This window comes from Spermophilus citellus (assembly GCF_964194105.1).
Source record: "Spermophilus citellus genome assembly, chromosome: X".
NCBI lineage: Eukaryota > Metazoa > Chordata > Mammalia > Rodentia > Sciuridae > Spermophilus > Spermophilus citellus.
Window position 1 is genome coordinate 35249683 of NC_138190.1, and position 16055 is coordinate 35265737.

Below are 16055 nucleotides of genomic sequence, written 5' to 3' on the forward strand. Positions count from 1 at the left end.
TATTAGTTAGACTAGTAATTATTCCACAAAATGAACATAAATTCCCTATGTAAATTAAATCTATTAAATATTCATGTTTCCCGAGGAAAGCAAGTGACAATGTTTGATGATGCTATCAGTTACATTAATCAGGGTTTGCCTGTACAGAACAATTTGAATTATTTGGAAACCAAACCTTTATTTAAATGTCTTTTTCGACAGTCCTAACTATCTGTAGGATAATTATCAGTTTTATTGAAGAGCACAGAGATCACAAGAAAACTTATTTTTTCTTTATTTTAAGATAATTGTACATTAACAGAAAATTGTAAAAATAATACAAAGAGGTCTTGTGATCAGTCCTCCACTCCATAATGGCATTTTATGTAACCATAGTACAATATCAAATCCAGGAAATCAACATTGGTACAACTGACAGACCTTATTTTAATTTCACCAATTTAAACATGCCCTTGGTTGTGAATCTAGAGAGCTATGGAAGTTTATCATTATGTGCAAATTCTTGTAGTCACCACCAAAATAGAAGTCAGAACTGTTCCAGGAAGATATTCCATAAACTACCCCTTTATTGGCACACCCAGCTTTGTCTCATGATTCTTAATCCAACTCTGCAGTGCCCTAGACCTCACCATCACTAATCTGTTTCACAGTTCTATAACTTAATTACTTTGAAACTTAAATACAGGAGATTATACAGTATATGACATTAAGAGTTGTTTTTAAATGTATAATTAAATGCGTAATTCCTTAAGATCAGTGTATTAATAGATTTCATGTATTAATGGATTTTTCATTTTTTATTGCTGAACAATATTTCATGATATGGAGGTACCATAATTATTGTAGGATATTTTATTGTTTTCTAAATTTTACCTATTATGAATAAAGCTATTATGAAAACTGATTTCAGATTTTGGCGTGAATCCAAGTTTTCATTTCTCTAGGATGTACGTTTCCCTTGAATATAATTGCCAGGTTGTATGAAAAGTGAATGTTTAATATTCTAAACATGCTGTATTACAGAGTTACTATTTTACTTTATATTCCCACTAGCAATTTATGAAAGATCCATTGTCTTGTACCCTTGCCAGAAAATGGCATTATCACTAATTTTTATTGTAACTTCCTAGAAAGTGTACAGTGACATCTCATTGTGGTTTTGATTTCCCTAATGGATAACAATATTGAACATATTTTCATATGCTTGTTTAGAACTTGTATAATACCTTTTGGGCAAATGTTCAGGTCATTTGCCTACTCATTGAATTGTTTCTCTTTTTAAATGCTGAATTTTTTGTTTTTTGTTTTTTTTAAAATCTGTGAATGGTACATTTGGTGTCATTTATAACAATTTTCTGGTATATTTTATTTTAAAAGCTATGTAGTTGGGCTGGGGATGTGGCTCAAGTGGTAGCGTGCTCTCCTGGCATGCGTGGGGCACTGGTTTAAAAATAAAACAAAGATGTTGTATCCACCGAAAACTAAAAAATAAATATTAAAAAATTCTCTCTCACTTTCTCTCTCTCTTAAAAAAAAAGCTATGTAGTTTTATGTTTTTGCATTGAAATCTATGATCCATTTTGAGTTGTTTTTCATATAAGATAGGAGGTTTGGGTTCATTTTTGGCATATGGATGTCCAATTGTTCCACTATCATTTGTTTAAAAACATTATCTTCTTCATTGAATTGGGTTTGAACCTTTATCAAAAATTAGTTGGCTGTACTTACATAAAGCTACTTCTGGAAAATTTAATCTGTTCAATTGATCTATGTGTTTATCCCTTTGCTAGCACCACACTGTATTAATGCCGACAGCTATATATACCTTAAAATGGGGACAGAATAATTCCTCCCGCTTTATTATGGTTTTAGCTATTTTTGTACTCTTTCCTTTTCAGAAACATTTTAGGATAAGCTTTCTTATATCCTCAAAGAAAATATTCCTGGAATTTTAATTGAAATTGGGTCAAACCTAGAGATAAATTTGAGAAATAATATCTTTATTATGGCGAGTCTTCAATCTACAAATAGAACACATCTCTTTATTTACTTAGATCTTTGATTTCTTTCATCAGAGTTTTTGTATTTACCAAATCAGGTTTGTATATGCTTTGTAGTATTTATATCTAAGTATTCAATTAGTTTTGTTTTACAAAGGCAAATGTCTTAATGGATTCTGTTAGATTTTGTACATAGACTTCCATTTCATCTGCAATTATGGAGTTTCGGTTCTTCCTTTTCTATCTAAATGCTTATATTTACTATTATGGTTTGGATATGAGGTGTCCCCCTAAGACTCTTGTGTCAGAAGGAATGATCAGAGGTAAAATGACTGGATTTTGAAAGCTGTAACCTAATCAGTCTGTATTAGTTTGAATGGACCGACTGGGTGGTAACTGTAGGCAGGTGGGGTTTGTCTGGAGGAGGTGGGTTACTGGGGGTGTGCCCTGGAAGGATGTATCTTCCCTAGGGCCCCTTCCCTTTCTCTGTGCCAGTCCTGACTACATCATGAGCTGAGCAGCTTTCCTTAGGCCCTTCCCCCATGTTCGGCTACCTTATCTTGGGCCTAGAGCAATGGGACTAGTTGTGTATGGACTGATACCTCAGAAACCATGAACCCCAAATAAACTTTCCCTTTTCTAAGTCATTCTTGTTGCATATTTTGGTCACAGCAACAAAAAACTAACTAAAGCCTTTATTTTTCCTACATTACTGTGATGATTTCTTGCAATATGTTGAATAAGACTGGTGAGAGTGGACAACTTTGCCTTATTCACATTCTTAGGGGAAAAGCATTATGAATAAGCTTTTCTGAGAGATGTAAGTTCTGTTGTCTAGATCATTTTTCCATGTGGCTTTCCAGGTGTTCAGCACTATATGTTGAAAAGAATTTTTTCTCGTTGGACTGCCCTTGCTACTTTGTCAAAGATCAATTGGCTATATTTGTGTGGATTTATTTCTGGGTTCTTTATTCTATTCCATTTATCTATTTGTTTATTCTTTTGTCAATAACAACACACTATCATGTTACTGTAGATTTCAAGTAACTTTGTTCTGTAATAATGGTACCTCTTCTGGATCTTTTTGCCTTTTCCTATAAGCTTTACAATGTTTGTCAATATAAAAAAAATGCAATGAATATGTAGATGAAGTTGGGAAGAACTGACCCCTAACCACATTTGAGTCTTCCCAAAAATGACCATCAAATACTCCCCGATTTATGTGGATCTCTCTCTCTCTCTTTTTTTTAGACATTTAGCCTTTTTTAAAATATATTTTTTAGTTGTTAATAGACCTTTATTTTATTTAAGTATTTCTATGTGGTGCTGACAATCGAACTCAGTGCCTCACACATGCCAGGCAAGTGCGCTACCGCTGAGCCCCAGCCCCTTATGTGGATCTCTACAAATTTCTTTTATCACAGTTTTGAAGTTTTCTTTTTATAGATCCTATATAAATTTTCTTAAATTTATACATAAATAATTCAAGGTTTTTTGGTGTTAGTGTGATGGTTTTATATTTTTAGTTCAAATTCCAATTATTCATTGCTATTATATAGGAAAACTAGACCTTTGTATATTGATCTTGTAACCTGCAACCTTGCTAACATCACTTCTTAGTTCCAGCAGTGTTCTGTTTTGTTGGTTTTGATTCTTTGGAATTTTCTACATAAGACAATCATGCCATCTAAGAACAAAAAGATAGTTCTAGTTCTTCTTTCCCAGTTTTTACAGGTTTTGTTCTTTTACGATGCTGAGAGTCATAGCCGAGTCCGAATTACGTATGGCATTTTTGCCAGTACAGAGTGGTTGAGAGGTGACGCCAGCAGGCTGTTGGGATGATGATGGTTATGTTGAGCTGTGTATGTTAGACCCCTGCTGTCCACCTCGGCCTGCTGCTTTGGAGTTCTCGCGAGGATTCCCGGAGAGTTCCCATTGGTTGGGGAAGTGCCGGAGGAGGGATTTTTCCGGTTGGTGTGTGGTTCCTGGAGGAGCCGCGCATTCGGGAGAATTCCCCGGAGCGTGTTTGGAGTGTGCTGGTGGAGTTCAGAAATAGTTTGTTCCTGCTTCAGTGGCTTGTGATTTGTGCCTAGCCAGACTGCGGCATTTCCCCAACCAATGGGAACTCTCTGGGAATCCTCGCGAGAACTCCAAAGTAGCGAGAACTCCAAAGCAGCGAGGAGGACAGCAGGGGTCTAACATACACAGCTCAACATAACCATCATCATCCCAACAGCCTGCTGGCGTCACCTCTCAACCACTCTGTACTGGCAAAAATGCCATATGTCATTCGGATTCGGCTATGGCTCTCAGCATTACCCCATCTTATTCCATTAGCTATAACTTCCAGTAGGATATTGAATAGCAGTGGTAAGCACGGACATCCTTGCCTTATTTCCAACTTTAGAGGGAAAGCATTTACTCTCACCATTAATTATGTTAGCTGAAGTTTTTTGTGGATCTTTTTATAAAGTTGAGGAAGTTGCCTTTTAGTCCTAGTTTCCTGAAAGGTTTTTTTTTTTTTTTAATCATGAATGAGTGTTAGATTTTGTCAAATGCCTTATCTGTATCTGCTGATATAAAAAATGATTTTTCTTTAGCTTGTTGTGATAGATTATATTAACTTTCCAATGTTGACCAGTCTTGCATATGTTTATTCCTTTTTAAAGCTGAATAGTATTTTGTTGTGTGTAAAAGTCTGTTCTGTTTATCCATTCATCAATCAGTTGATGGATATTTGGTTTGTTTCCACAATTCGACTAAAAATGCTATGGCTATGAACATTCATGTGCCAGTTTTTGTGAAAAGGTATATTTTCAATAGTTTGTGGTACATACCTAGGAGTGGAATTGCCAGTTCATGAGGTACTCTAAGTTTAGATTTTTGAGGAACTGCCAAACTTTTCCACCAGCAGTACACCATTTTACATTACCAACAGCAATAAACGAGAGTTTCAAATTCTCCATACCCTTGCCAAATGTTTGTCTTTTTAAGTATAGACATCCTAGTGGGTGTGAATTAGCATCTCATTATGGTTTGGATTTCTATTTTCCTAAAGATTAATTATGTCAAACATCTCTTTATATGTTTATTGATCATTTGTAAATATTCATTGAAGAAGTCTATTCAAACCTATTGTTATTTTTAATTGAGTTATCTTTTTATTTAATGTTAAATTTCAAGGGTTATTTGTATATTTGATATAGAATCTTATCAGATAGATGATTTGCAAATTTTTCCCTAGTTCTATATCTTATCATTTTACATGGTTTTAACTCATACATTTGGATTTTTGAGCTACGTTATGTTAATTTTTATATATGGTGTAAGGTAGGAGTCCACTTTCATGCTTTTGCATGTCAATATTCAGTTGCTCCAATGTCACTGTTTTGATTGTCTTGAAACCACAGTTAAAAATACTATAACTTTAAATCTATGGGTTTGACAAGCACTGTGCTGTATACCCATAGTTCTAGGAACTTGGGAAGCTGAGGCAAGAGGATCATTTGAGCACAGGCATTCAAGACCAGCTTAGGCAACATAGTAAAACCCATTTCAAAAACCAAATGAAATCCCCAAAATGAAACAAAATGCATGGGTTTATTACCAGCCTCTTAATTCAGTTTCATTAATCTGTGTCTATCATTATGCCAGTACTACACTAAGTATACTAATGTAGCCTTGTTAGAAATTTTGAAATTGGGAAATGTGGGTCCTCCTACTCTGTCCTTTTTTCTTCAGATTATGGCTATTCAGGGACCCTTACTTTCCAAGGGAATTTTATAATTAGCATGTCAATAACATTAAGTCATTTGAACAATGAACATGAGAGGTCTTATCCTTTACTTGGCAATTCCTTAGTTTTCTCAGTAATATTTTATAGTTTTTAGTTGGAAGTCTCTTATTTTCTTGGCTAAATACATTCCTAAATATTTCATTCACTTTGGCGCTATGGTAAATGGAATTGTTTTCTTAATTTTATTTTCAAATTTCAATTGCTATGTATAGAAATATAACTGCTTTTTGTATATTGATTGTTTATGCCGCAAACTTGCTAAGCTTACTGATTACACCTAAGAGTGTTTTGTGGATTTCTTCAGGTTTTCTATATACAGGAATATGTTCTCTGAAAATGAAGTTTAATTTTTACCTTTCAAATCAGGATAGTTTTTATTTCTATTCCTTGCATTACTGCCCTTTAAAATTTTTCAGTACAATGCTGAAAAAAAGGACAATCCTGTCTTATTCCTGAGGAGGTAAAGTATTGTTTTCAAACATTCAATATGAAGTTAGCCATTAGTTTTTATTAGATATCTTTTAAAAGGTTGAAGTTACCTTCTACTCAACAGTGGTTTTAATCATGTAAGGGTATTGGGGTTTTTAAAATGCTTTTTATGTGTCTACTGAGATGATCATTTGACTGTTGTCCATTTTTTATTAATAAGTTGTTTTACATTGATTTTTTTTCTTTTGAAGTGTCGATGATAGAACCCATGGCCTTGCTCATACCAGGCAAGCATTCTATCACTGAACTATATCCCCAGCCCACGCTGATTGATTTTTAATGTTTAACCAAACACGAATTTCTTACATAAATTCTACTTACTCGTGGCATATAATACTTAAAAAGCTTTTATTGTAATAGAATTCACATACCATACAATTTCCCTACAAAGTATACAGTTTAATGGATTTTAGTAAATTCACAACCATGCAACCATTACCACATTCATATTTTGAACATTTAATCATTTCAAAAAGAAATCCCATACCCATTACAAATTTCTTTATGGGGAATTTTCAATTACATAGTCAATCTTTTCTTATTATTGGTGTATTCAGATATTCTATTTCTTCTTAAAGTTGACTCCTAGCAGAAATTAGTACATTTCAACTAGGCTATCTAATTGGCTGACATACAATTTTCTTGGTACTCTCTTATGATCCTTATAATTCCACTGGTAATATCCTCTCTTTATTTTCTCGGTTTATTAATTTGGGACATCTCTTTTTATTGATTAGTCTAGATAAAGGCTACTTAATTTTTTGGATCTTTTCAAAGAAGCAACTTTTGGTTCCAACAATTTTCTCTATTGTTTTCCTATTCTCATTTCATTTATTTCTCTTATAATCTTAATTATTTTCTTCTGTCTTGGTTTGAGTTTAGATTTCTTTTGTAGTTTCTCTAAGTAGAAAGTTATTATTTGAGCTTGTTCTTATTCATCTGAAAGTATTTTATAATTTTCCTTGTTACTTCTTCTTTGACCCGTTGGCTATTTAGTAATATGCTGTTTAACTCCCACTTATTTGTGAAATTCCCACATTTTCTTCTGTTATTGAGTTATAATTTCATTCCATATGGGTCAGAGAGGACACCTTGTATAATTTCCTTTAACAGTGATCTTTTTCTTTGTATGATTTCAGATTATTATCAAGTGTTTTTTTTTTCTTGAGCCTAAAGGACTGCTTTTAGTATTTCTTGTAGGGCACATTAGCTAGTAATAAATTTTCTGGTTTTGTGTATCTCTGTTTCTCTGGGGGACTATCTCAAATTATCCTTCTGTTTTCAAGTTTGGTTTTGCTGGATAAAGGAGTCCTGGTAGACAATCTTTTACTTCCAGCACTTTGAATGCTATCCATTGCTTTCTAGTCTTCATAGCTTCTGATAAGAAATGTGTCATTTATGTTATTAAAGATCCTTTGTATGTGATTAGATGCTTCTCTTGCTGTTTTCACAATATTCTACTAGTTTGTAGCTTTACTTTCTTGTCTATAGCTTTCAACAGCATAATTATGATATGTTTGGGGGTTTATCCTACTTGAAGTTTGTTGAACTTCTGGGCCATTATTTCTTCAAATATTCTTTATACTCTTTTTTCTCCTTTCCTTCTGGCATTTCTATTATGCATATATTGGTATGCTTGATGGTTTTCCACAGGTCTCTGTTCATGTTGCTTAAATGTTTTTTTTCTTTTTTATGGTTTATTTTTAGTTATACATGACAGTAGAGTCCATTTTGATATAATTATACAAGCATGGAATATATCTTATTCTAATTAGGATCCCAGACTTGTGGATGTGCACAATGGTGAGATTCACTGTGGTGTATTTATATACATAAATAGGAAAGTTATATCAGATCCATTCTACTGTCTTTCCTATTCCCACCCTTCCTCCCTTCCCTTCATTCCCTTTGTTTAATCCAATGAACTTCTATTCTTCCTCTACCCCCACCTTATTGTGGGTTAGCTTCCACATATCAGAGAGAACATTTGACCTTTGTTTTTTGGGGAGCTTCATCAGTTTTCTTTCTGTTCTTGAGACTACATAATCTCAACAAACCTATCTTCAAATCTGCTAATTTTAATTCTTTCTTTTACCTCCCTTGAATCTGCTGAGACCCTCCAGTGAATTTTTCACCCTGGTTATTTTACCTCTCAGTTCCAGAATTTCCATCTTGTTCCCTTTTTCTTTTTTCAATAGTTCCTCAAGTTACTGATATCTTCTATTTGTCAAGTTATCATTTTCATATTTTCCTTTATTTTTTTAGACATGGTTTCCTTTATTTCTTTGAGAACATTAAAAACAGCTAATTTAAATTATTTTTCTAATAAGTCTAACATCTGGATTTACTCAGGGACAGTTTCTATTGATTGCATTTTCCCCTCTGCATAATCCAATTTTTAAAATTTCTTCTCATGTATGCTTCATGAATTGTTTTGTTGAAAACTGGATGTTTTAAGGATTGTGTCAACTCTAAACATCAGAATCCCCCCTCCTCCAGGGATTGTTGCTGCTGCTGCTGTTTACTGGTATTTTTGTTCCTTAATGTTCCTTAATGATTTGGGGGAGGGATAAATTCTATAATGTCTGTATTCTTTATGGTGTGTAGCCATTAAAGTCTCTGGTTTGCTTAGTTTTTGTGTATGTGTGGGGATACCTTCAACACTCATTCTGAGAGCTGACATCTGTCTTACCATCCTGTTTGCAGAACTTGACAATAAGCCAGAGGTGATGGCTTAAGGCCTTCTCAGATTTTTCTTCAGCATGTGCACAGTGCTACACACAGTCATGGCTTTCTGGTTTCCCAGGAATATATTATGGACATTTCATGCCTAAGCTTTTCATTTTAAGGTTTTGGTTAATTTTTTGTTTGCTTGAACTGTTATCTATTGCCTCAGGCAGCAATGATATTAAACAGCTGACTCTAAAAATTTTTAGCAAATGCCCCTGGAGTAAAGACTTTTTGCACTCTCAGTCAGGTCAAATAAAAACATCCTTGCAAGTGGGGTCTTCTAAGAACTACCAGACACTGTCCCCCACCCCACCCAATGAAAATATTTTGGGAAAGAGGTTTTGAAAAAGTTCCTTCCTGTTTTGACTCCTTTGGTGGCTGCCAGGCTGCTGGTTTTCATCATGATTTTGAATTGTTTGTTTTCAAGGATATTAAGAAGCTAAAGAGAGGCAGATGGGAATGCTGCAAGTTACAGTGCTCTGAAGTTCACTGTTCTTACCAACAGTTATCCATTTTTTTCTTGACTAAATTCTTCTTGGGTTGCCAGGCACAGTGGCATGAACCTGTAATTCCAGCTACTCAGTTTTTTTGGTGGGATGGTACCGGGGATTGAACTCAGGGGCACTCGACCACGGAGCCACATCCTCAGTTCTATTTTGTATTTTATTTACAGACAGGATCTCCTTGAGTTGCTTAGCACTTTGCTTTTGCTAAGGCTGGCTTTGAACTTGTGAATCCTCCTGTCACAGCCTCCTGAGCCTCTGGGATTACAGGCATGTGCCACTGTGCTCAGCAACAAATCAGCTTTTAATCCCAACTATTTTACCTTCTTCTAATTTCCTTAGTTGCTTGAATTAATTTAGACACCTATTTTTAAAATAAAAGCCTAATTTAATTAGTGGCTCAGAAGAGTAAAGAACAAAAGTGTATTAATTGAAAGTTCAAGATTAAAAGCTTGAGGTTTCATTATTAGGAACTATGTATATAAGGATAAAAATATCTTCTAATCAGAAGTAATATTCTAACATAAGTTTATCCAGCTTTCATTTAATAGAAACTTCTTCATCTCATATTTACAAGTATCAAATTCACTTTTTCATACATGTGAAAGAGAAATTCTAAATTATTTAGCAATAATATGCCTTATTAGGAATTTAATAAAAGCTGTAGCCTTTCTCTAAGAAAATGAGCATATATATACATAAATCTGTTTATAATTTCCAGAGATTATTGGATACCATGTAGCCTACAAGTTCAAAAAAATTATTGAACATAAAAATTGTGATTTTGATGGCAAAATACAGAACACATTCAAGTAACTACCTCATTTTCAGTAGGGCAATGATAATTTAACATTAAAACATGCATTGGTGATGTGCAACTAATAAACTTTTTATTTCAAAAGCTGATTTGTAAATTATTTACTTAAAATTTATTACATATTTTTTTCTAATAAAAACATAAGCAATGGTTAGAGACTATTAAAATTTAAGTCTCTTAAGTATAGGTACTCATTTTGTCTTTGTATTACAATATCTATCCAATTAAATAGCATATAATAGATTCCCTGGTAGCCCTTTATGAAACCTATTTTATTTATAGAAATGCACTAGGAAATAGAAATGCACTAGGAAAATAGGAAAAATATTGAGGCAATGACAGAGATCAAATAAACAACAAACCCAAAAATAAAATAATAAAATGAGGTAAAAAAGGAAAGATAAAATAGATTTTTAAATTATCTGTTGCCTGAGAGACTGGTTTAATTATAACACATATATTTGAACTTATGGATTTCTTTTTATTGTGTTAAATTTTACTTCAAAACTAGTTTCTTCTTAATACAGGACATCTTTCTACACTCTGCCATGGATGAGGTCATTTTTTGACCCTAACAATTTTTAAATGGACCAGAAGAACAGAGGGGATAAAATGTTTTGCCTGCAGTGACTGGAAAAAGGTTGAAAGAAGTTGTTTGGGAAGTAATGAGGGGGACACTATTCATAGAGGTTTTATGTAATAAAATAATTTACTATTTGTTGCATATATTATACATCTTATATAATAAAATATATCTAAGTCAGAATAAAGGTAAGGAAGCTAGTGTGAACATAAGCAACAGAGGGAATGTGGATTCCATTGCAAAACAAACAAACAAAAAACAGGTGGAGGTTGTAAAGATAAAATTCTGCTTCAGTTTTTTGGTTACCTTATAAAGAATTATTATGCTAAAGATGGGGAAAACTATAGTTTGATGCTATAAATATTTGGGACAATTGTGATATTTTCACTGGAATTGGCTATTAACTACTTTTGAGTATAAATTATTTTATAAATTTATCAAAATTTAAAATATACTTTTAAGCAGGCTTTACAGCAAAAATTATATTTCTTTTATTAAAAATTTTTTTGTAGTTGTAGAAGGACAATATACCTTTATTTTTTTATGTGGTGCTGAAGATCATACCCAGTGCTTCACACATGCGGGGCAGGCACTCTGCCACTGAGCTACACCCCCAGCCCAAAATTATATTTCTTTAAAGTTTTTTGGTTTTTGTTTTTGCAGTACTAGCAATGGAACCCATGGCCACTGAACTCTGACCAAAATCAGCTAAAATCATGAGAAATATGAAAAATTCAACTGCATTATCATTGAACATGTATAAGCTGTGGCCCTACCATACAGGCTAGGTATAAAAAGAGTATAGGATTCCCTTCAGTTAAACAAAGCTTACAAGTATAAAAGATCAATGGAATGACCTGACCTTGTCTTCAGGACAGGACTTCAAGATATTTACATTGCCAAAGCAAAAAAGGAGTGAGCTATGACTTCAGTGATAGGCTCCCATATGTTATACTATGTAAAGATAGGACTTAAACCCAGGGATATGGATTATATGCCAAGCCATCTCCCTTTTTGAAGTTTGGAGTTTGACTCTCTAAGTGACAATAAACAGAGATTCAGTCTCACACTCTGGCTGAAGATATCTGTCAATAAGCCACCTCAACTAATTGAGAAAGTAATTAATTGTCTCCCTAAAAACTGTCTTTAGCTTACAGATGTAAATTAGGTATAATGATGAGATAAATCAAATCTCTGGTAATAATAATTCTGGGTTAACATAAACAATGAATATTTATTTTAATTATCTGTAACAATGCTTAAGAGAATTTAGCTTATATCACTCCTATTAAATATAGGTAATTAATTCATAAACACTTGCGATTTTTTAAAATCAGAATCTTACTAATTTTATAAACAGTATCAGAATATTTGTTTAGTGATTTGAAGATATCTGTTTGAAGATATCTGTTTAGTGAATTAGGTTTATACAAAATGACTTCAATACTTCAGGTTTTCTTTATAAACAACTGAGGTATGAAAAAAATCAAGCAAAAAAACATTAAACTCAAAGGCAGTTAAAACTTTAAGAAAACAGTGCTTTCCTAGCATGCCTAAGGCCCTGGGTTTCATCCCTAGTACTGCAAAAAAAAAAGTTTAAAGAAATATAATTTTAGTTGTAAAGGCTGCTTAGAAGTAAATTTTAAATTTTGCTAAATTTATAAAATAATTTATATTCAAAAGTAGTTAATAGCCATTTCTAGACTATGAAATAAAATATAAAATCTCAAAATTTTACATAAGATTTTTAAAGATTAAAGCACTAAAAACAAATCAGTCATTGTGAGTAGCAACTTCTAAGAATCTTTTATAAACAGTATATGAATAGTAACAATTTAGAGGGTCACAAAAGTATTTAAGTAATGATCCTGAAAACAGACTATATGAAGAGATTAACTTGAAGCACACAGGATGTGAGCTTCTACTTCCCAGAGTAAGATAACTAAATACAACACAAACAAAATAGGCTACTCTTCCTTAAGATTTTCCAATCTAGATTCTCAACTGCACTGCTCTTGGGATTAAAGAGGAAAGGATTAAAGGATTTGTCTTTTAATGGACTGTGGAAAAGCTTAAAATTAAAAGACAGGCTAATTAGAAAATAATCAATTATGAAATATGAATTGTGGTTACATGAAATTACAGCTTAAAAATTTAAAAAATAAGCAAATTTAAAATGCTTAGATGTTGCTTAAAACATTTATACATGTAAATATGATTATCCATGTTAGTGTCTTAAGACAAAATTTTAAGTCCTATAAGTCCTAACCATACTGATCTTTCAAATTTCACACATTATACTCTATGAGACTTAAGGCAAAAGTGATATATAGTTCTACTAGATCATAAGCATAAAAGTAGTACTTTACACACTTGGGAAGGCCTAATCTTAGCTTCTTCTGAATCTGCAATGGTCATCCTTGCAATTATTTCCCCTTCCTTCCCATCCCATGTCTTATACCATAGGATTCAAATTACAAATGAGACTCTAAAAACATATATGCCCAGATTTCACTTTCTTCCTATTAAAAAAAATATAGGCCTGTTAACTATACTGGATGACTTTATAACTATAAATTACTCTTCAAACACTATTTTTAAAATTCTTAAGAAACTAGAATGGCATTAACTGTCTCCACCCACTTCCCACTACATCATACCCTTTGCTTTCCCACCCCCAGATGAAGGTTAGGTTGATAAATGGATTTGGAGATGGAATAAAGCCAGACATCAAATAACTTACTTGAAATCCATCTCTTACCTTCTGTACTTAACCCTGGACTTGATGTGAACTTGGCTACATCAACAATTTTTACAGCAAATTGTTGCCCAGTTTCTCTGTTGATACATCGTCGTACAACACTGAAGGGACCCCTAAAAAACAAAAAGTCAATTTTAATTTATTGACTCTCTTATGTTCCTCTTTCATAGCAGCATCTTTTTATGTTTCATCAAGTACTGTGGACATACTACATAATCACCAAGCCATTCTATATCAAACTCCTGATGGAATATAGTTTTCAAAATAAAAATTTAAGTAATATAATTTGAGCATATTTTTCTGTAATTCATGAGGCAATTCATCATTTTAAAATATTATTAAACCAGAGAAAATAGAAGCTAAGTTATTTGCTATTTGAAATCATTTTTTGAAAATTCTACATATTAATTTTTTCTTATGCTCAAGGCAAATAGTCGTCATAATATTTTATATAGATTATCAATACCTTAAACAAAATAAGTGAGGTCTATAGCAGTGGTATTATGAAACTGAAGATCATTCTTGACACCTTCCTATCATCTTACCCACTACTTATCTTATACACACTAACAAGTCCTACTGAATTTACATCAAATCTCTCTCAAACCTGTCCACTTCTCTCCATGTTCATATCCTAGTTTGAGCTACTACTATCTTTTGCCATGACAACAGAATTGTTTCTGCCATTCATTCTTATAGTACTATTTTGCTTATTTACTTATTGAGGTACCAGGGATTGAACTCAGGGGCACTCAACCACCGAGTCACATCCCCAGCCCTATTTTGTATTTTATTTAGAGACAGGGTCTCATTGAGTTGCTAGCACCTCACCATTGCTGAGGCTGGCTTTGAACTCACAATCCTCCAGTGTCAGCCTCCAGAGCTGAGGGGATTACAGGCAGGTGCCACTGCACTGAGCATTTTTGCAGTACTATTTTAAAAATGAAAATCTCATATTATGTCTCTGCTTAAAATCTGAGAGGAGGGGGAGGGAGATGAAGATATGGGGGGGGAGGAAGTACTTACAATATGCATACCTAATCAAGAAACAACATACATAAGTAATTCCAAAATAAAATAAGAAAAGGAATACACTCCAATAAAATCTGGCCAAAAGGCACTTCATGCATGATTTGATCTCCAGCAATCTCTCCAGTCTCGCTTGAATTCACAGAGACATCCTTCATCCTCCTTAAATTTCAAATTAGAATTGTTTTAAATTGGAAAGGAAATAAGGAAAGGAAATAATTTCTACCAGCCAAGTCACTGGTCCAGTTGTTTGCTTACCCAGTCCTTCCTCAATCTAAAGTAGTGATTCTTTTTTAATGTTTATTCTTAAGTCTTAGGTGGACACAATATATTTATTTTACATTTATGTGGTGCTGAGAATTGAACCCAGTGCCTCATGCATGCTAGGTGAACGCTCTACCACTGAGCCACAACCCCAGCCCCAGTGATTCGTTTTTGTTTGTTTTAATTAGTTACACATGATAATACAATGACCTAGACAATAGTGGTCACAGAGTTTCATCAGGTGAGATGATTTTTTAAATGCCAATGTTCAGACTGGGGATATAGTTCAGTGGTACAGCATTTGTCTAGCATGCATGAGGTCCTGGGTTCTATCCCTAGCTTTATTAAAAAAAAAAAAAGCCAATGTTCACACTCAGGCAACACACACACACATGCACACACATGCATGCACACAAACATTGTTCTTTGAGATTAAGTCATTAAATATCAGAACTCAACATAATGCAAAAATTTGTGTGTGTTTGAATTGACTATGAACACAACACAATAGCAATGTACTGCAGTAGTTTATTTGAAATATGGTATAATTCACTAAATACAAAAACATACACCTGTACCTATGTATATTTTTCACCTCTTTGGGAGAGGGAACAGACAAAAGAAAGCCTTCACACAGGTAGAAAAAGTATAGCTGGATGTATGTGCTCAATAGCATTTATGAAAAAAATTCTTCATTTACACAAGGATATTTGTGATACTGCTTGCCTCAGTTTGTCTTTTTTTTTCAATTAGAGGACAAACAAATGAGTGTAATTTAACCTAGAATTAAACATTTCTCCTAAATCACATGAACACCATCATGAGGACATCAACTACACCACAGCTTCAAATCTCTCTTCAAATGACCTAACAAAGCTAACCTGGAAAGAAAAGAAAGGGAAATAATGTATCTTTCAAAACTTAATGAAAACAAGACCTTTTCAATAATCACTCAAAAACCCTTCGAAGATTTTCTTCTGTAACAATATAACAAAGTGAGGCAGGACTCTCACAACTGTTTTCATTCTCCACCTGGATATCTTACTTTGAGGATTCATTCTAACCATAGCAAGCAATTTCAGG

At 33.4% G+C, this 16055-nt stretch overlaps 1 protein-coding gene across 9 annotated transcripts in view; it reads right to left on the minus strand.

The window, feature by feature from the left end:
• CASK (calcium/calmodulin dependent serine protein kinase) overlaps positions 1 to 16055 on the minus strand; it is a 385036-nt gene that overhangs the window by 294054 nt on the left and 74927 nt on the right. For 5 of the 9 annotated variants that reach the window (XM_081276357.1, XM_081276354.1, XM_081276356.1 and 2 more), the window contains exon 2: positions 13680 to 13792. In XM_081276357.1, coding sequence (XP_081132483.1) covers positions 13680 to 13792 — 113 coding nt within the window. Of the gene's footprint in view, positions 1 to 13661; positions 13793 to 16055 lie in introns of all 9 variants that reach the window. The other 4 variants (XM_081276352.1, XM_081276351.1, XM_081276353.1 and 1 more) reach the window with 1 other exon arrangement.